Raw genomic sequence first — 22,176 nt, 5'->3', positions numbered from 1 at the left:
TTATTTACATCAATTTGTACATACAGCCGACCATTATGGTCTTTTGTGTAACAACATATACAGGTATGTATACATACATGTGTTATATCGTAAATATTTTGCAATTTTTATTTAATAATGATATGTTGGTGCATCGATAAAAAAATATTTGTATTAAGGATCTAAAACTATTTTTATAGACATACTTCAGACATTGGTAGTATAAGGACATAATTTCATGACATAATTCATATTCTTGCATAAAAGGAAATATTGACTAGTACAGTAAATTATATAATAATTATTAATTTGTAATATAGAAATTAAATAAAGAATATTTAAACAAAACGCTTACAATTAGCTGATAGTATCATAAATTCATTCTATCATAGAACTCATACATATATAATACATAAACTAGGATACATACATGCATACAGACACATACAGATTTTTTCAAAATCATGGAATATCAAGAAAAACAACTTCTCCTAAACAGAAAGAAATTAAGAAGTATTTTATTATGTTGTACAATACGAAGATTTGGTTTGAAGATTTTAAGTGTTTTAATTCTGGCGCATGCTCTTTAAGTATAGGATCAAATGTGCATTGGCGCATTATGTATTTAGATCAAAAAATACCTGGATAATGATTTTGAAAGATATGTGTTACATCTATTACATTAACATAGTAGATTACGAATAAATTAAGAACATAATATCTGTTTTCTTTCTTACAGCTCTTGAATACTCGAAAAACATTGAGAAGCCAATATGTTATGCATTCTACCATCTAATACTTGAAATAGCATGTGCTAGAAATATAGGGTGGAAATTTTTACTTTTGATTCTTGAAAATCAAGCTTTAGGTACAATTTTTCTATTTGTTTTTGTATGAAAAATTTACTTATCCCAATCAACCTAATAATTATGAAATATTTTATATATACTTGAATGTCTAAAGAACGATATAGAAATAATATATTTATTTAAAATTTTATTTATAAGAATGGCTGGAAATGCATTATATATGAATAAATTAGCCCAATAATATGAGAGTGCATAATATTTCTCGATTATGGCTTTAGATATTACAGTTTTAGAATGAATGAAAGAATAGAAATAAATGAAATATATATTTCCTATTTATAAAATAGAAAATTTTTTATTTATAGAAAATATATATTTGTGAGCAGAAACTATAAAGAAATATATAAATTATGTATATCATAATATATTATTTACAATTCCGTGGTAATTTCATCTTGTGGTCGGAAACCGAGAATTGTAAAGTCATCAATGAGGTATTCACGAGCAGGTGACCAATCTGATAAAATAGTATAGTTAGCAGCCTCTGTACTACTTTGAAATTCCCACTGAGGATTTAATTCGCGATCGAGTCCATTTGCCTCGCATTCATCTATTGCACAAGTGGATTCTGTTAATGTTGCACCAGTATTGTATTTATGATTAAAAGTGGAAATGGCAAGTTCTTGGAAATGTGTATTCGAAGGTTTCAGTCGTTTTTGGTTATCATATACTAGTGGAGTTGTTTGTCCTATGCTAGATCCATTTGGACTAAGTTTCTCGTTATAAGCTCCAGAGCTGTTTTGCCCAAGACTGGAGCTCACAGGGCTATCTTTTATATACCCAAGACTGGAACTTGCAGGGCTGATACTTGATTTGTCGCTTGCTTGAAATGTTGTAAGTGGTGCATTTGGTTGGAATGTAGTTAGATTAGTTGGAGTGGTTCTTGTTTCATAAGGCTGAGGTGATTGTGTGATTGTTACTTGCTGTGTTGAATTTATTTGGACGGATGCTGTTGGTTGTTGTAAGAATGTTATAAGTTGAGCCACCTTGAAGTATAAAATGTTATCTTTTAAATTTGATACAATATAAATAATTTTTTATTGGTTTATGTAATTTCACTTAAAAGAAATTCTTTTTTACTCATGCATATGTAATTACTCCTTCAACGTGCATGACTCACCAAAGTGTTTTAGAGACTTGCATGAAAAAAAGCAAAATTTAAAATAACAAGCTCTTTGGAATTTAATTTTTGTTTTTCATATAAGTTTTGAACAAAGAAATTATCTTACTTCAGGTGAGCTGTGCCTTTTGTATCTTCTTAATAATCTCTCAGCCCATGAAAAAAGTCTTTGCCAATCATCTGGAGGAATTGGTATTTCATCGTCTCTCCTATTAATAAGAACCAGTATCCTTGCCAAATCCCGCAAAACTGGTCTGTAAATTATAATTATAATAAAGAAAGAATATATCAATTGATAGCTTGCGCTAATTGCATAATTGTACCTATAGGCTTGTATTCCAACAGCACCATCTCCATTATTTCCTGAATAGTATAACTCCCTAACTTGTCTCCTTGTATCATTGAGCATAGAAAGAAACGTGTTGCCTTCCCCTCTAAGCATTGCAAGATGTTTTAAAAATTCTCTTCTCTCTGCACTAAAACATAAATTAAATCATATTTTTAATATTATTCATTTTTAATCACACTTACAATACATTAAAGATATAGCAAGGAATACCTGTCTTCGAACTGTTGGATTAGTTTAGCAGCTTTTTTCTTTCTTCTATGTACAATTATAGCCCCACATAATATTATCAGAATACATATAGTTGCGCCAGAAACAACTCCTACCAAAATGGCTACTTGACTACCAGTAAATCCAAACATATATCCTGTTTCTTTACAAATTCTGCCCATGTATTCATCTCTAGTTGACCAATCTGCAATATGACCTGGTGGACAAGTATCGACACAAGTACCTTGATGTAAAAGAACTGCACATCTTGCACATGTTCCATCTCTACATCTCTTGCAGCCACTGTGTCCTTCAATACATTCTGCAATCATAAAAAATGTACAATAGTTTCCTCTATATAATAATAAATGTTTAAGAATCAAATAACGCAAAAAGATATAATGGTTTTTAAATGTTAATTAATGATATTAATATATTTGTAGTGCTACATTGTAGTGCTATTAACGATTCATTTTTAATATATTTCTATTTTAAATAATCCAATATAAATACTATTATCCATTTTACTAAAAACTATATTATTAAAAAACAACTATAACTTGAACTGTTTTATACTTCTAGAATAAAATGTGCCACTTTATGAATCTCGCGTAAGAGGGACGTAAGAAGAACATGCAAGTCGAATTCTTGCGTTGATCAATGATCCATAGCCTGAAGCTGTGCCCCAAATGCTTGACACACATACTCGCCAAGTACCAATGTTAAATATACTTAAATATAAAGAATGCTAATATAAAGTGATCTTTAATTACGTTATTCGAATGAAAAATGTCTTTTACGTGTAATATATTTGCCCCTAACGCAACTCTCTTTATAATTACAATTCAGTTACATAAATTTTTTAATTATTGTATTATATATAAAAAATTTATGTAATTTTTATATTTTTGTTTGTGATTTATATTGTTTTAAACCGTATTACTTACTGGATGACCTAATGCAAACTTTACAATTCTTCGTGGAGGTATGTATTCTAAAGAAGAAGAGCAATGACTCGTAATACAATGAAACAGAGTCCTCGTATCAGGTAGACCTTATGCAGTTGTGAGGGCCTATTAGTACGTATATGAGGAATGCGGTTGTTGGTTTCATGATTACGTGTTCAATCCATTTCGTAGGGTAGCGGAAGGATCAACGATTACATTCTCCCTAGGTTGAGAACGTTATCTCATGTCTCTACTTCCTTTGTCACATTCTAAACTTTGCATACTCAAATTTATTTCACTCGATGTATAAACTCAAAAAGTTTACATCGTTTGACATAAGATTTCAAAATATAGACAGAGTAGAAAGCAAGATACATTTATTTGTATACATAATTATATTAATATTGTTATAAATTAATTTTTGATACATATGAAAATTCAATGATATTTCAATAAAAAATTTAGTTTGGTCCAAATTTATGTTAGTTTATTTAATTTAGTTCAGTATAACAATGTATTAACATGTAACGATATTACAATGATAAACAAATTAAATGTTTAAAAGATATTTCCAAATTATATAGCTTTGTAGAAAATTTAAATAAATATGCGATACGCTTGACAATGAAAAATATAAATTGAAAATAAGTTGAAAAATATAAATAGAATTTAATACGAAATAATGCAAAAAATTCTTCTACTATATATAATAGTGTATAGACGAAGTAATAGATATTTAATGAAATAAGCGAAACTTAACGTATCATAGAATTCACATATCGATTCTAAATACTTATATTTAGTTACAATAGTTGATTGTTTCGAGCATGTGCAGAAACAATGCTGAATTTTGTCAATAACTTCACGATTCAAATATAAATTCCAACGCAATTAGAAATAGAAAACTTACACTATATATGATACATATTATCTAATACATAATAAAGCTGACTGTGAAAATTATATACCAATTAACCTTATTTAAAATATTATTTTTCTTTATTCTAAGGCGTTAAAGAATGCTATAATAAAAAAAAAGTTGAAATATGTATAACGAATTTTGTTTTATCAATTTTATAGTACAAAAGGGGGTTAACGACAAAGAGGGTTAGAAAAAAAAAAGTATTTTTAATTTTAAATGACACGTCGCACAAGCTGACGAAAAGAAAACCAGAAAATTCAAAACGGTTCCAGTATTACCAGTTTCTCTGAAGCAAACAGATCTTTAGTTCGCACTTGTACCGATAGTTAGGTGAAAAAACATCTTTTAAAATCCCTTTGATATGCAAATGATTAGAAGATGGAGCAAAGCAAAGGAAATTTCTCGTAGATGAACATTAAAGAGTTCCTTTGTTTGGTTATTCAATTTCCTATCTACACGTGAATATTTTATTCTGTATTTAATTTAAATTTAAATCTGTTCCGTCAAATGTGCTTTTAAATTTCTTACTTTAAATGTAATTTACTATCTCGATTTTTGTTTCAGGTAGCAGTTGAACATATTATATTCATAAACATTTGAATGTTTATGAATATTCAAATGTTTATGAATATAAACACAACCACAACGATCATATACGAATTTTTGTAAATTCTTTTACACGTTTCTAAATAAATTAAGTAATTTATATATAAAAATCATTTTTATACTTAGTAAATAAATTCCTTCGCATGTCCATTGAAATATAAATAAACGATGGTAAAGAAATTTCATTTAAACCGAATTGATATAATTAGAATGAAACCAAAGTAATAGACAAAGAAGAAAAGAAAGAATAGATGATATGATTGGGTATGTATTCGGGATTCTAGCAGCGATAAGCGTATCATCTTGGTGGTATACCCGTGGAAGTTGTACGACTATAAAACTGCAATCCAATGAAGGGTATATGCCCCCAATGAATCAACGTATAGTCCACCTGACTAGCAGGAAGTACCATTACTGGTCAGGTGAAACTTTTCAACGATCCGCGCACGGCATTCCCCTCTTGTTGCTATTGGCGCACTGCTCGTAACATCAAGTGTTGGTGATTTACCTTGGAGGAGGTTCTCAACCTCTAGAGATTAATTAAGATACTCATTAATGTAATTATGTACGATAAGAAAGCAATGTTCGATCAGGATCAGCTGTTTCCCCTGATTATTTTCTTATTTTTCATTTGCTCCTCTTTATCTTCTCAATTTTCCGACATCTTCCATATAAAAAGTGAACTAGCGCAAGCTAAGGGTAGTAAAACGTGCAAATTATCGTACAAAAAAATTTTACTAGTGAAAAAAAGGAAAAAGAATTTTCCTTTTCCGGTACATCGTAGAATTTTACACAAATCGTTCGCAACCGTATGTACTTTCACTTTTAAGGAATGTTCGATTGTATTCGAGCGCAAAAATAATATAATCTCTTGCAACGAAATTATCGCTTTCTAACGTTTTTACGCCAACTATCCTGTAGTTTTTTAAGATTTCCGTTGTAAAACGATAACAGATATTGTTACAGCTCTATTACCTTTAACGTAGTTTTTAGACACATCGTGTTTTCTACTTTCACAAAAGTGATTTTACGACTATTCCTCTGTGTGCACGGCATTCGTATTTTGATAGCGCTATATCACGCTGCGATAATCAATAATGCAATTATCGTTTATTCTGATTTTCGTGAAATTATTTTTAATGATAAAAAAATTATACGAGCTGAACGTCTATAAGTGCCACTTCAATGAATTCATCGCTGTAAAGAGCGGAATATTTGTCGAAAAAGCGATCATGAAACTATTCAATAAACGATGAAATTTCATATTGAACGAATGAAATAATATATTAATGAGAGTCACTGCAAGGACGTTGAGAGGTCGGCAAGCTAAAGCAATGAGTCTATTGCGAAATCGAAACTCGCGATATACAAGATGCAATCGGCGAACTCGAATGTTTAGCCTTTTCCTGTACCGGATGCACGAGGGAAAGTCAAAAGATTAAAGGAGGTTCTTCATTCTTCGATCCGAAAAACCAAGTGAAAGCAACTAATAATTAATCTATAGACAAATCCAATTAATTCATTCGCTCTTCGACGATTGTGAGCAGATGTATGAGCTACGAAAGAAACGATTATTATATACTGTGATATATAAAGTTTATTATCGTCGATTTTTATGTCATTTGGTGCGTAAAAAGAAAGTATTTTCATATGGAAAACGAAATAACGTGTTAATTTCAAATGTAGATGATGAATTCGCGAAGGTTTCGTTACTTTCATTTCGAGTTTTGTATGACTTTAAGAAGATAGATAGAATCCATTATTTTTTTTAACGAGTCACGCCAAGTTAACAAGTCAGAATTTTTCGACGAAGAAGAAATTATACAATTTGTAGAAATTATAGAAGCAATGTTTGACAAATTATTGTAAAATGCAGAGATTAATTTCCTAAATTCGGATTATTTTTCGTACTTTGCCACATACAAAATAAATTTCTGCGTAGTTGTTAATTAAATGAAATTTCAAATTTTCTTTTATTTCGAATAAAGGAAAAACGGGTCAGGAAGTATCGTTTCACTAGAAAAATTTTCTTACGATAGATCTTGATATTCGCGATGTTTCCACAGTAGAGAATCAGAATGTGGAACGATTCAAATGTTAGAGGTACATCATCGTGTATAATTATACGATGTTACGGTAACAGTTTTAAGGTTTTATTATTTTCGTGTGTAATCTGCGGTCGAGATTCGTGTTATTAGGTTACTCGAGAATCGACTACGGACTACTTCGTGTTTCATTAGTTCGGGGAACGATTCGATGATTGTTGATTTAAATGAAAGCATAATAGCTTTAGCGTAATGATTTTTTTTATGGAACATTCCAATAACGATTCCTTTAGTTACAGGTTGTTTTAGAATGAAATATAAAAGATTATGAGAAATTGTTCAGGAAGTCGTACTAGTTATATGTAATAACTTCCACTGTTCTCATACTAAACGAGATAGTAAGTTTAATATAGGATGACCTTTAACTCCTTGCGTGACTAACGAAATTTTAAAAATTGTTTTAAAAGTGCTTATTTTTTTTCAATCAGATTGAGATCTATAGTTCCACACAAGCTTCTGTTAAGAGAAATAAATTTTTATTACTAACGGATCAATTAGGTGGAATAATTTTTCAGATAGTTGTTTAATAGTTTTTTATGTTTGGGAATTTTGTGCCTCGGAAGGAAGACAGAATTTTCTGATGGAGTTGATAATTCATAATGTCTACGGTATATTTTCATTAACATCTAACTAAGCAATTAAGTATTCCAGGTTTAACTTTCAGATGGTTTATTCCTGTTTTTGGACATTTTAGCCTGCATGAAATCCATTAAAGCGACCAATTAGCACGAAGGAACGGAGTGTCGTGAAATTAACGAGCACAATTGGTAAATGGAGCCGGATAGCAAGCAGATGCTCGTGACTGGCGCGTGCGTACGCGCGTTTACGCGTCTAATCTGACATAAAACGCGTAGAACAAGCGGTACTGTGTCAGCAGCGCATCTTTTCCATAAATATCCGGCAATGGCCGTTCTTCCATTTTATCGCGACCGTTCATCAACGATTGCCGTCCAAATTTCAATTGTTTTAACAATGAAAAGAATTTATGGTAGCGATAAGTGTTACATGAGATTGAATAAAAAATACATATAGTAGGTTTTACATCGTTAGATTGTTCGAATAGACGATTGTTATATGCCCGAAACTTTTCTTTCTTCTTTCTTATGCAGAAATGTATTTATGTATTTTAATATTAAAATATCTCGTCGACACGATTTTAAAATTTTTATCGAATTAATAAAATTTCTTACATTTTTTTATAATTAATTTGTTATACTGTTATATTTGTTATATATTTTTAAAAGTCAAATGCAGATTATAATACAAATTTCAAATTATATCGTTTACTAATATAGATTCAGTGTTTTATACCGTAAGAGTATTAAACACATCATTGTCGTGATATGTCTCGTAATATAAATTCGAAATTGTACCTAGCAATTAGCATCTCTATTAAGAAACTTCACGTTGTTAAATGTTGGACCGTCATCACGCTTTACTGACATCATGCACGGTAAGTTCACTTATGCCACTGTATTATCGCATAAATGCATTACGTCACTGATGCAACGCTTTTGTTCAGCGATCTGACTGACGATCATCGTGTTCTTTCGACATAAAAAGGAAGAACGCTCATACGTAAGTGCTATATGCATATAGATATAATCGAGTTGCTGCCAATTAAATTTTCATTCTTCGATTAAACGGATCATTAATAGACATTATGCAACCCAATTATAGCAGATTCTTAGAGAAATTTTCAAGAAGATGAAAGAGGAGTTTTGACGAGCTATTCGATGGAACAAAATAAGTGAAACTCATTCTATTTTGTCAGTAGTTTAGATAACAATACTCTATTATTAAACAGATTATTTCATATATATTTTTCCGATTCGATAATTAAACGAATTATCACAACTGAAATTGTTTGTAAGTTTTTATAACTTTCTGATGTGTAAAACAGAGAAGCAGATCGTCGAAGTAATTTTTATGGATTTAAAAATAGTTAAACTTATTTCCAAACATTTGAGAGCCACATAGAGAATTATATTATATTATATTAAACTGAGTCAGAAACAAGCAACGTATACTAATTTCAATACCTTGAAGATATTTTTTAACAAAGCTTTTCGTCGTTCTTTGACAACATGTAAATTTCATTAACTTTTATCGGACCGATGAATTGTATCGTGACACTTGGACAAAGAATGTAAAACTCACTTTCCAGTATTTCATGTGAATTCGCATCAACGATCGGTAACCATTGGGAGAAAGTTCTGGTCTTTTATATTTCAGGCTAACATTTCGTAGAACTACATTCTACGGTTTTGCCTAGATGCAGAATGATCCGTATCTTTATATTTTAACCGATTATCCCTTCCGGCAAGGAACGCGGTCTACGCAATTTCCATGTAACTATAAACTTACATGTTAGAAAATGTATCATAATTAATTTAGAAGAAATGTACTTTTCGCTTGAACAATTTCTTGTCATAGGAAAAGTCGCTTTCTGATACGAAGAGTAAAAAGGCATCATCCTTTTTTTTTTTTTATAGCAGAACAATCTCAGAATTCAGAATTCATTTGATCTGGGGACCGGCATACATATTTACTTTTCTATCTTCTTCGTAATTTTATAAATATTGCTTGTCGCGATATTGAAATATCGAAAGTTATTAGAATATCGTTCGTCTTAACGGTATAGCTTCCACAAGACTTTGTCAATCTTTTACCTAACAAGCCCTTTTCACTTTCTACTACTTTTTGGAAAAACGTTCCCTTTTACTCAAAAATGGCTTTAAAGTAAAAATGGTCGACAAAAAAGTATTTTTATCGCGTTTCTTTACTGTGATCTTGATATAACGAAAAAAGAAGAAAAGAAAGCTAACAATCGTCGTCATCGATCATTGATTTAGAGAGCATCGCTAAAAGTAACCCAGTTTTGATCGCGCACGAGTTCGTTTTCGGCCAATTGGTGAAAGAGAAATTGTCGTTTAGCCGCGTACAAGAGCTTTCCACATACCCACGGTCAATTTAGCTATCTAGAACGACAATCTGCATCATTGCCAAAGTAGGAACCGAGTTCTCTCTCCTAAACGTTTCCTCGTTGCGGAATCCGTTCCCGTTTCGCAAAGTGGAAGTTCCTCGGTCACCGTGCGACAATCAATGTCTAAACCAGGAGAAACTTCGTGAGATCTTCAACCAGACTGTGAAATACTTGGTGAATTGATATAATTAAACGCTGTCACGCCATTTACATCGGTCCATGCTAATTGCTAACTGTATTTTGTAGAAACGTACAAAAGATTTCAATGCAACGACCGTGTATAATCATCATAGATGCTAACCATTGTTAGTAACGTCTTTGTACTATAGTGAAAACGGCTAAACGATACGTAAATTAAAAGAGACGAAGAAATTACGCGTTGATCAGTATTGTAAAGGTATATTCGTCGGTTCTATGAAGATACCAGAGAGAGAGAGAGAGAAAGTTTATGACTTGTATCAAAGAAATTAAAATGTATGGGGCTATTTAAAAAGATACGTAACGCAAAGAAAATGTTTCTTTACCTGGATATGTATTTTACATTACAAAAAGTCTTTAAAAGGGTATTGTGATAAATCTATTAAATTTCTGCGTGAAATTAAGAGAACTGGGAATTTTAAATTTGTAATTGTCTTCTAATAATAGAAATTTAATTTTTAATGAGAAAAGAGAACACTGACTTCTTAATACCATTGTACAGAAGCATGCTGAAAACAATCGTTTAGGATCCTTCGCTTAAATTAGCTTCATTAATCGAAGCTTTTCGAAACTTTCACTGATTATCGTTTTGATAGAATAACATTTCACTGGCAGATTTTATCAAATCTATACTACATTGTTAAGATGATTATCGTATCGGAATTTGCAAAAACAGAAGGAACATAAAATTAATTAGGCACGTGAAAGTAGAAAATACTGTAGAGATATAATACACGCTTTAACCAAAACTCTTTTAGACGATAGAATATAAAACGTATAAGTAATTCGATATTTGTGTAGGCGTTACAGTTTATGAAAGTAAATAGATTTATAGTCGATCAAACATTGACAAAGTTACATATAATTAATGAAAAGTTGACAAAAACCACGCAAGTAAGAAAACATTTTTGTTTCTACGTTCATAGTGATCACGTAAAGTTTCCCCTGTTTGGCAAATCTCGATACAACATTGTAAAGCGATACTTAGGAACTAGCTTTCGGATTTCTTTGGCACCAAAATGACGAGATTACTGTAGTACCAGGAAGCGACCAAATTCTATCGGAATCCTAATCGTGTCGTTGTAGTCGGCTAGCCTCGATTGAGTACTGCGCGCATGACTAGAATATAACAGTATACGTACATTGGGATCTCACCGTTTAATTATCATTCTAAAGCGACAAAACCTTCGACAATTATTCTCATTCGTATATGATTTTGTTGAAAATGGCCGATTTGGCCAAAGCTCTTTAATTAAAAGTGCAACGTACGGAAACCTAGTTTTTACGTTATTTTCTTTACGATTATGAAACCTGGGTAAAAAATCGCTTCTATAGCTACTAAACGTTAACGTTTCTACTAAATATTAATAACAAATACAAATTCTGCATATTGCTCGTATCCTGTGTACTTTCGCACCTTGAAATGTCCCATGAATGCATAAAGATCGTCGATCTAATTTATTATGCAACGTAACGTCACTCGAACGATCAACGCAAAAGGATAGACGCGTTTTGGGTCCGTTGACCGGTGGTATCGTCGCTCGAGTTTCTCGCGTTTGTACAAATAAGTAACTGTACATCGGGATTTACTTGCGTGGTCCCCGAAGCGAGCGGTCTCGATGCCGCGCCGCGAAGAGGGAAAAAGAGGCAGGTCGCGCACCGAGTATTCATTCTCCGAGGAAACCAGTCATTACGTAACTTAGTTAATGCCAAGACCTATCCCGGCACCACAGAAATGTACAGTTATAACTCGTGGCCCGATCCCGTGAAATAATAATAAGTAAAACGTAGGGAGGGGAATGGAGCGAAGAATGAGAGAGACGTCGAAGCTAAGAAGGAGAAGAACCCTGGGGCATTGTCGCGTAAAATGCACCGGTGACCTAGCAACGTTGTCCGCATAACAATGAATCCGCATCCCGCTTCACGTTTTCGAATTCATTTTCCCCGGGTATTTGCCTCGCTACGCGAGAATCCGCTTGCCGGTAAATCGAGAGGGGAAACGAACAGGTGTAAAAGCTTGAATGGCCTGGAGGTGTTGAAAAATATTTACCAGCTGATTCGAGGATATTCACTTACACATATTTCCCGTCATAAATAATCGGTAGATTGCAGATGTTTATGCGTGTATGAGAAATTTACAGATGGAAAAGCGCACGGAATAGACACAATACGCAGAGATGTATAAAATATCCGAAGCGCAGTGATCGGCGTAATATTTGATAGATGAAACAGATGTCTGCTTAGCTTTCATTCTTTCCAGGTATGTTCTTATGAACATACGAACCTGCATAAACGCTCTAGTAGCCAGAATCTTGATGCATTAAAGCCTCGTTCGGATTAATCGAGTTACACGAGTTTAAGAGACTTTACGAGGAAAAGGATGGAAATTTGATAAGATATTTTATGTCAAGTAAGTAATGTAAGTAGAGATAAATTTCTATGGAGAAATGGCACGGAGTTGAAAAATGTCTACCGGCTGTTTTTAAGCATGTACATGTATACGTATACGTACTTCCGGTCATAAATACATAATCAGAATCTCGATGCCATTAAAGCCTCGTTCAAATTAGTTATTTGAATTCAAACGACTTGACTGATGTCAAGCGTTATGACTAATGAGAAGAAAGATGGAAGGATGAAAGGATGAAAGGATGTTTCAAGTTAGTTAACAATGTAAACAGAAATAAAGGTTCATTAAGATTTCAAACGATCAAATAAAAAAAAAAAGACAGGTACGCGTTGATAAAGTGGTTTCAAATTGCTTGAGTTCAGATGATTAAAAAAAAAGAAGAAGAAAAGATGCTAGTGAAAGTACAATGAAAGATGATGTTGACACTGTAGGTCGAAAAAAAGAAAGAATAAAAAGCTGCATATAGATATATCTTGTAGCAATATATCGTTATGAGGAAAATTCCGATGAAAGAACAACGTATTTCTTAATGAACGTATACGTTCTTCCATTCACACGACACCGTTACACGTATACAGAATATCGGTTAAACTGTACTTTCAAATATGGGTAACGATCTTCAGAATAGATTCACAGAACAGAATCGGCTCGTAATCCAATGCCTTCGTTCGCATAACAATTGCAAACACCTATTATGGATGCATACATAATTTAATAGCTCATATTTTTCTCAGCTCAACGAGAGATAATTCAATACATTGCTAATTACTATCGATCCCTATTCAACAGCAATGTAAACTTTGAATAATTTCAAATATGTATTATTTACACGTATAACTGAGAAATATTTAAAACATCTCTTTTCTGTACATAGCTTACTTTTCATTTTACGAATACGATTATTTTTCTTTTATTGAATATACTCGACAATTATAATTATCTGTACGATGTCTTAACTTCTTTTCGCTACTTTTATGATTCTGACTCTACATTTGATAGAGTTCTTCGCTAATTGTAATTATAAAAGCTATGTTTTTTCATCTACTTCACGCTGTGTAGAACTAGATCAAACTATGTATTTACCTGCATACAATATTTTCATTCGCGAAATACTACACTTACAATTCATGTTCCAAACTGAGATATTTAAAGGTAATCGCCTGTTAATATACTTGAAAAGTAGATCATAGATTAATAATTTTTCGCAGAAATTCGAGGCAAACGTTATTTTATTGCATCGCACGAGTATTGTATTTCGAAACTGTTCTCAGCGAATTAAAGTTCTTTATAGCAGGTAACGAGATAGCGGAGGATAAGAGGAACGGAAAATGACGAAGCGGTAGACTGAAGAAGGATGCAGATGTTCCACTGACGATGAGTTACCAGAGCCGAGACGGAAGTTGTCAGGCCGGATGCCGATAGTAAGACTGCCTCAGTGCCTCGTAAAAACCTGCATTTGGATGATAAACTTGCTGCTTTCTTTAGAGGGGAGTCACTCTGCCGTACATATGTCAAATTCTGTGTCTTCACGTTCCGTTACGAAACTGCATTTCATCGTGATAATTTGCTGAATTACATTCGACTATCGCGCAAAAACTTATCCTAAACTTTCTTATCGATAAAGCTTTCATTCCAAATTTACTATAAAAACCGTTAACTATAAAGAATCAGAATTTTAGTAAAAAGTAATATAAATGAAATTTAGTGGTACGTTTCCTTTACACTTCCAGTAAAACTGTTATATATTTTATTAACAAAAATAAAATAAAAAAAAGTTTGGTTATTTGATTTTTCTCTTTCGCATATCGGTTATGTTCTGTATATTGCCTTTTATAAATTAGGTTCATTATTTTCCCCGATGCATCGGTTATTCCCCGAAATGTTTTGCTTTATTATTTTCTGGTAATTTTGTAAGTTTTTAATGACAATATTTTGTTTCAACAATGAATCGTTAACTCTTTATCGAATAAAAATGTAATCCTTCCACGTTCTGCTTACCTTTTTCAATTTATAATAGGAGCATTTGTCCTGCGGTCGACGTGTATATCTGTCGTTGCTTGATTTTATCTGCACACCCCCTAAGGAATTTTTAAAACTAAACTCCACAGTTAATAGGTCAAAGACTGAAGAAAAATCTAAATATTATTTGAGAAATTACAGTCACATGAAACGCGTGGATAATTAAATATTATTAAAATATCATTACGTACATAGATATCATCAACCAACTAGCTCACTAACTAAGATAGTCAACACAAATTCACCATAAATGCAACGATCACAGAAAACAACAACGAGAACGCCTAAACAACGAACACACTTGCCAGCACTGCATTTCCAGACTATGCGTGATACTTCCGCTGAAGTCGGTCGCATGCGATCGCATAAACGTTCAAATATATTTACATTGTTCGCTTGTTCAACTCGGGACCATCGGAACTATGTACCTGTCTGTACTGGTATATACTGTGGCTAGATGAACAGTAAGGAAGAAAGAGAAAAAGAAAAAGAAGAATTCCGCGTTGTACACGAGCTGTGGATATACATACTTGGAAAATGCGGGTCTTGTTACGTGGGTAGGAGTTAGTTTGCCCTGCACCCAGACTCTGATGGATCAGGCTAGTTTCGTGGAAGAAAACGGTACCTTGGAAAATCAAATGGTAGTTCGGTGCACAGACTACTGTTCCCACTTCCCTTTCTACTAGCAGCTCGCCGCATCGAAAAAGTCTAGATTCCGCTTACCTACGGTGCCTTCGAGATCGAGTATAGTTCTAGATAAGAAACCACCGCGTGACCTTAACGAACCTGCTAGAAATCCAGTTACGACTGACTAGCCTTTCGTTTGATCGTCGAGCGATGATTAATTGGAAAACTCAATGGAAAAGTAATACAAGTGAATTCTTCTGTTAAACGAGGAAAAATTGCACAAAAGTATCTTTACATTTGATAAATATAATTATACGTTTATTTCGTCTAATCATCGAATAAGGAAACGATAAAACGATGAATGACATAATTCTCTAATTCGTATCCATAATCTTCGTAATCTAAAATTCTTGTTTGCCGGCTCAACGTTGACCTATGTACAAGAAATTACAGCTATTTTCTGGTCTGATTTCTAAGTGGATCTAAATTATTTCTTATGTTATTTCCTTTCAACTTCACGGAACGTAGTAGCAGCAGCAGCAAGTATCGGTGTCCAAAGTACTTATTAATCCCACAGTATCTGAATGACGTTTATTCTCGTTTCGATATTATCAATTGATACAGGGACAATTTTCAACCAATTCAATAACCATCGTAATACAACATATTATTCTTGATCCGCGAATTATGTGCTTACAAATGCGTACGCGCACTCACTGATTTAAAATAGGAGTTCTGACCTGGTTGCACTGGGTATGTAATTTCTACGGCAGTGGTGCACGCAAGTAATTCAACTGGTGATACGTAATTGCTTTAATTAAAGTGACCACGGTGGTGTAAAGATTTAGTGGAGTGGAATAAAATTGAAAAGGTAAAACGTATAATATAACGGAATGAACGATTTATTTCAAAGTTTATTTCAAAGCGAGAATCTAAAAGAAGGACAATTTGTTCTGAATAGAACATTAAATAATAATGTAATCTAGTAATTGGAAAAATTCGACTTATCGTTGAATGAAAATCGATCCTTTTAATTGAAAAAGAAAACTATCGCTATGAGATTTGCAACGTTTCTATTCACGTGATAACATGATCGTTATACCATTAAAGTATACAAACAATCGTCTTCTATGGTTATACTCTGTAGCAGGAACGAATCGATGCATATGAAACAATAATTGTGAAACGACAGTCGCATATGATTCTACTAATTAAAAAAGCTCTGGAGTAATCTTTTCATCTAAATGATAGCTATGGTACTATATTAAGCACGCTTCGCTCACAGGATGCCACCGCTTATCGGACTATCAGCGATCCACTGATGGCACGTGTATACGATGGAAGACTAAACGCACAGTGCTAACCCCGGACATGCTCGGTGAATTAGAGGGAGAATAATTTTCCAACGAGAGAATGAATCATAATGTGCCAGGAAAATGCAACTGCTCATTAATTGACTAACTATTGCAAAATTTTATTACAAAACATATCGAACAATCGTGGATACACACATATATATATATATATACATTTACATTTATTTACATTACATTTACATATATACATGGACATTTTCTGCTATACGCGTACTTTATTTTATTTCTTTATGATCACAGCATATCCGATATTCCATTATACCGGGATCAAACGACTTAACGCAACAAAGAGAGAGTTTTCTAATGCTAATCGTCGCCTGAATCGTTGCTCGTCAATTTTTTTTACTATTAATGGGATATATGAAATAGATGAACTACGAAAAATGTAAAGAAAATATTTAGAAATTGCATGTTATTTTATGCGCATTAAGGAATCGGACATAATTAACGTAAGTTTTTTGACTAATTTCTAATAATTTAACAAGGTTTTTATGCATTTAAGAAAGCAGATTTATGATAGAATATTCTATATTTATTTTAGGAAGATATAATAATTATTGAACAGATTAAATCGCAATTTTCATAAAACTTGTCATTGCTTTCCAACTTCATGATGTTCTTTGAAATTTATTTACTATGATCCTATACTATGTGTAATCAAAATATACTTTAAATTATTAGACATCATAAGAATTACTTTATAATGAAACTTGTTAGTTAGTAACGCACTGGACGCTGTAGCACTGTTACGATAGAAATTACCAGTAATTTAGTCTGTACAGGTAACTAGTAGGTACCTGCTTTCTACTTGTAATGTGATATAAAAAGTTGCAAGTATTTACGTACAAGTTTCGCTTTCATCATAACTACTGACAGTCGCGAAGACATAAGAAAAAAAGGAAAACGAAATATCCTCGCAACTACGATAATGTTAAACTCCGTTCAACGTTAGAGATATTCAGAAAGAATAACGATAAATTCACCAGGATTAATTATAATCCTTGCAATGAACGCGCAGTTAAACATCTCGCACCATTACCTCACTAAGTAAAAATTCAAATATTATTACGTTGAATAAACGTGTGGCGTTTCTTAAGAAATACAGGTGTCTCCTTTCAAACGCACGGACGTTTATTCGTATTTCAATTGTGTCTACAGATAGACGTATTATAAATATCATATATTGTTCAAGGCAATAAAGTAAAATACCTATGTATTTGGTATGCAAAATGATTATAGAGAAAGGGATGTGAGGATTTGCAATACTCGTTAAGCGTGAAACTCTTCGCTAAAGTATAATTACTTTATTATGAAACTAATCAAGAAAATTATTGAATATGACGCGAAGAAAAATACTGAACAGCGATGTCTGTTAAAAATATATTAGGTTTTACCAAAAGTTTCGTTCGTTTCATAAGGCGATAATAGATGAACGACAATTTCTGTTTTATATTATTTTATTGAACTAGTTATGATCCATTCCGTCATATTTCTATTATTATGTTCGTGCGTAGTTCAATAAACTAATATAAAACAAAAAACATTGCGCGTCTATTATTTCCTTATAAAACGAAAGAAACTTTTCGGACGACCTAATACAAGATTGCAAAATTGTACGCGATCAAAATTAATGCTACTGGTAGGATTGTAGACACCGAGTAACTTGGCATCATTATTTTATAAATATTTCTTATGTGTTATTACATAATATTGCAACGTAACATAATTGTAACTCTTAATCTACAGATGAAAATCTTTATGGGTGACGTTAATTAAAATCTCCGTAAGAAGATTACAGAAAGGAAAACAACTATTACACCGAGGCAAAAGAAATTGTGCAATCGCAAGATATCTTTTATTTAGCAAGGTATATGTCTCTCATTGTGCCCTAGAATTGTCTGTTAGCTCCGATTTAGCTTAAAAATAACAGGCGAACAGAGAGAGAAATCTAAATAAATAAACGTTCAATTTCATTTTTGCACGCTTCGCGGAAAACGAACGAACGTTTCATCAGATAAGATGCACGATGTTTTTTATTCTTCGTTAGGGAAAGGATATTACGATCAATAATTAATTAACAGTAACACGTTTCTTACAAATGTTCTACCTAATTACATAATCGTTTCGATAATCTCTGCGATTTATAAGAATTAAATATATGTCCCATGTATTGCACAAATATGCATCGTAGATATAAATTATAATACATTACGTAACAATTATATCGTAATAAGCATTTTCCTTTTCAACTTTACGTAATCAATTTCTTTTCGAAAATTTTACGCTGCCGTGTATATTACCATAGGATTAGGTAAAAATTTATTCCATATTTCACATCTGATGAAATAGTTACGCGTTTTAAGTACTAACATTTTCATTGGAACAATGACGTCGGTGTAGGTGCGAATACTTTTCGTGCGTACCTTTCACTATCCCTCTTCTACTTTGCATGTTTTCACGTGCTCCTCAAAAATTCATTGCTTCTACGTTCTTCTACATTCTACGTAAATAGGATACGGGTATTACGATCACACCATTATGAATGAAATTTACGAGTAAAATAAATAAAACGACTTAAATGTATATAAATGTAAATTTTTATTTCTCGTTATAATAATCAAATTTTTAATTGCGACGTAATTAAATTATCGACTATAGACATTCTTTCGCATCACCGTATATACCAAGTAAACATCATTCCTTCGAAAAAATTACGAAGTCACTCTCGCGCCTAGGCTTGATAAATATTAACTAGGAGAGTTCGAATTACGAAAGCTTCGAACATTATACGAAATGAATAACGAATCTTTAAAATAATATCGTGAAACTGTTAAGGAATTCAGCGAAAGTTACGAGCTCAACCGATTAATTGGTATGTGTCCAGTGGAAACAATTAGCATGACTGATGAATTCATATAGAATGAATAACGAAACTATTCGATTGAATTTATCATTCAAGAACTTAATTGCTATTTAATTTATGAAAGTATACTTTCATGCGTGTATTCATGTATTGTGCGCAAGTGAACTATACCTCGAAGAAAAAACCTACGCCAGTTTAAACTACTACAGTTGTTTAAAGAGTTGCTAGTACATATCTCTTTGAAGTACTTTATCTCGGTTTCCTGAATGATTCATGGTATATGTAGAGGATTGAAATGAAAATTTTCAATGAGTAGACATATGTACAACTACGTTAAAAGTGACGGCAAATGCCGCGATTTGCTTCTAGAAGGTTTCACGGAGGCACTTCCATCCTAGAACTATGGCTATACCTTTCCCCTGCATCTACGCTCCTGTGCCCGGTGGTGGTCCGTCCTGGTCAGGGCCGGTGAGCACAGCCTTCTCTAACCTAGAGCCCGTACACAACCGAGTTCCAACTACGTAAAAACGATCCTCGTCTCCTTTCACTTGCACAAACAAGCCAAACATCGGTTTAGTATCATTTGGCTTGATTAATGGCACACCTCTATTACTGAACTTCTTCGCATCTTTCTTTTTTTTTCTCTCTCTTCTTAGAACATACAATTCGCTATTATTCGATTGAAGCAATTACGATAAGAATTTTTGTAAAATTTGTAATTAATTAATTGTTTGTAATTAATTGACAATACTAATCTTCTTAATTCTTATCTTCGATAAAAGAGAATCTTCATGAATATTATAAAGCTGAAATTTTTGTATAATATGCAGCAACGTTAATGACATAAATTTTACACAAACATTACAGAAATAATTCACGAATAAACATAGTTAGGATCTCAAAGAAATCTACGATTATGATAACAATTGTGTTATGAACACCTTGATTAGTGCGCTCATTCGGCTGATTTAAGAGTTCCTAACTTTATCCTAAAAAGTTACTTAAAAGTAAGATGTATTTACGTCCTATAAATTCTATAGAAAATTTAAAGATATTTCAGTTATGAAAACAATTGAAATGTTTTATAATGACAAGATTGTTTGTTATTAAAGATGTTAGAAATAAAATGTACTATGCAGTGAGTACTAGAATGTCTCAGAATTAATTCTGCTAAATACTAGAAAGCTCTTAGAAACATGACAATGTCTAAAAAATACTTGCGAATAAATATTTTACGTAGAATTAGACTCTAAGTTATATTCATTGAGATTTCCTATTAAGATCATAAAATTGATATATCAATCATTTCTTTATCACCGTAATATGCATTTTTTAATTACTACCTTTTTTTCTATCACTTTGTTAACATTTCAGAATAAAATAGGAAACAGAAGGTAAGAATGTAGATTACTTAGAATTTTTCTAAATATTGAAAATGTATCGACAGTTTAGATCACACAAATACAGATATGTTGCACATATTTATTGTTTAAAAATTCTTATTTAAATACATACATTTCTATTTAATTACTTTTAGATGTAAACATCCTTTTATGAAAATAATCGTTAATAAATAATTCTACGAATAATTGTTAGCATGACAACACTACAATGAACACTAAGGAAACAGGGTTGATATGAAAGGAGGATTTCTGGTATAGTGCGCCTATGAACTCGCAAGCATTGTACGACAATTAGCTTCGAGATGAACTGGACTCGATTACTGTTGTGTTTAATAAGTATGCAGTGAAAAAGAATACTTTTCATGACATGAAATAGGCACAGTAATGCAATACAAACTAATACTCGGATTCATTAATTAAATAAATAAGATTTAGTCAAAAAGTACAATCTAAAAATGTAATTGTATACTTTGTAACATGAGAAATTTAATTAAAATTAAAATTTAAAGAACAAATTTAAATTTCTTTAAGGAAAATTAAAATTAAATTATGGATTATCATTTAAAAAAATAACAGCCAGTATGCAATGTTGACAAACAGTTAATTTATCTTTCAAGCTTATTAACTTAAGTGTTATGAAGTGGATTTGACGGAAAGCAAGGGCGCCAAAATATTAAATGTCAGTAAACGACCGTAGGAATCAAGTAGATTAGGATAACCACGTGTGCTTGATGTTTGGAACATCATAATATAGATATACAGAAGATTTTTATTACCTTGTAATTCGTTATCAGCCCGCGTATAATCCAAAATGCAGGAGAGAAGTGCCGCACTAAACTTCACTAGCGTTGGTAAATTACCCATTTTGAATCGACATAATTTCTATGTCGATGCAAAAGTTACAAAACTTCATGAAAACTTAAACACCATACGATCACCACACAACACGTCCATCTCTCACCGCAGTCAGTAGCATACTGAAGAAACTAATCCTACATCCTACTAGAAAGTGGGAAGTGGGAAGACTTTCTCGTTCCCTGACCAATGACAGGAAGATTAAAACCATTGATATATTGGGGATAAGACATACAACATTGCATGCCTTTCTTTGAATTTCAAGATGGCGCATTGAGCGCGACGTATGACTTCGCACAAACATTCAAATAAAATATTTTATTTTTACAGCACCT

The 22,176-nt window shown here is 32.4% G+C and overlaps 1 protein-coding gene across 3 annotated transcripts; it reads right to left on the bottom strand.

Annotated features, from left to right (window-relative positions):
* Positions 1–471: 471 nt before the first annotated feature.
* LOC122572939 lies at positions 472–22,115 on the bottom strand. Of its 3 annotated transcripts, none has more exons than XM_043738693.1 (6): positions 21,763–21,916; positions 19,996–20,130; positions 2,528–2,846; positions 2,292–2,444; positions 2,078–2,222; positions 472–1,834 (listed from the first exon to the last, which is right to left on the bottom strand). In XM_043738693.1, exons 2-6 carry the CDS (start codon positions 20,006–20,008, stop codon positions 1,220–1,222), a joined length of 1,245 nt encoding a protein of 414 aa, XP_043594628.1. In that variant the 5' UTR covers positions 20,009–20,130; positions 21,763–21,916; the 3' UTR covers positions 472–1,219. The 3 variants fall into 3 exon arrangements, with proteins under 3 accessions (XP_043594628.1, XP_043594629.1, XP_043594627.1); XM_043738694.1 differs by lacking the exon at positions 19,996–20,130 and adding an exon at positions 14,697–14,776 and having other exon boundaries at positions 21,763–21,779; XM_043738692.1 differs by lacking the exon at positions 19,996–20,130 and having other exon boundaries at positions 21,763–22,115.
* Between the last annotated feature and the right edge of the window lie 61 nt (positions 22,116–22,176).

Source organism: Bombus pyrosoma, linkage group LG11 (genome assembly GCF_014825855.1).
Source record: "Bombus pyrosoma isolate SC7728 linkage group LG11, ASM1482585v1, whole genome shotgun sequence".
Classification (NCBI taxonomy): domain Eukaryota; kingdom Metazoa; phylum Arthropoda; class Insecta; order Hymenoptera; family Apidae; genus Bombus; species Bombus pyrosoma.
Note: the sequence above shows the minus strand (reverse complement) of the source record. Positions and strands in the feature narration are given on the sequence as shown.

Bases quoted from the DNA above. Each gene is read 5' to 3' on its own strand.
- LOC122572939 (XM_043738692.1), bottom strand. From the start codon at position 21,850: ATGGGTAATTTACCAACGCTAGTGAAGTTTAGTGCGGCACTTCTCTCC. The intron at 2,847-21,762 runs GTAATAAAAATC...TTATGATTGCAG, and splicing joins GGCTGATAACGAATTACAAG to AATGTATTGAAGGACACAGT. The intron at 2,223-2,291 runs GTACAATTATGC...TATAATTTACAG, and splicing joins GTTGGAATACAAGCCTATAG to ACCAGTTTTGCGGGATTTGG.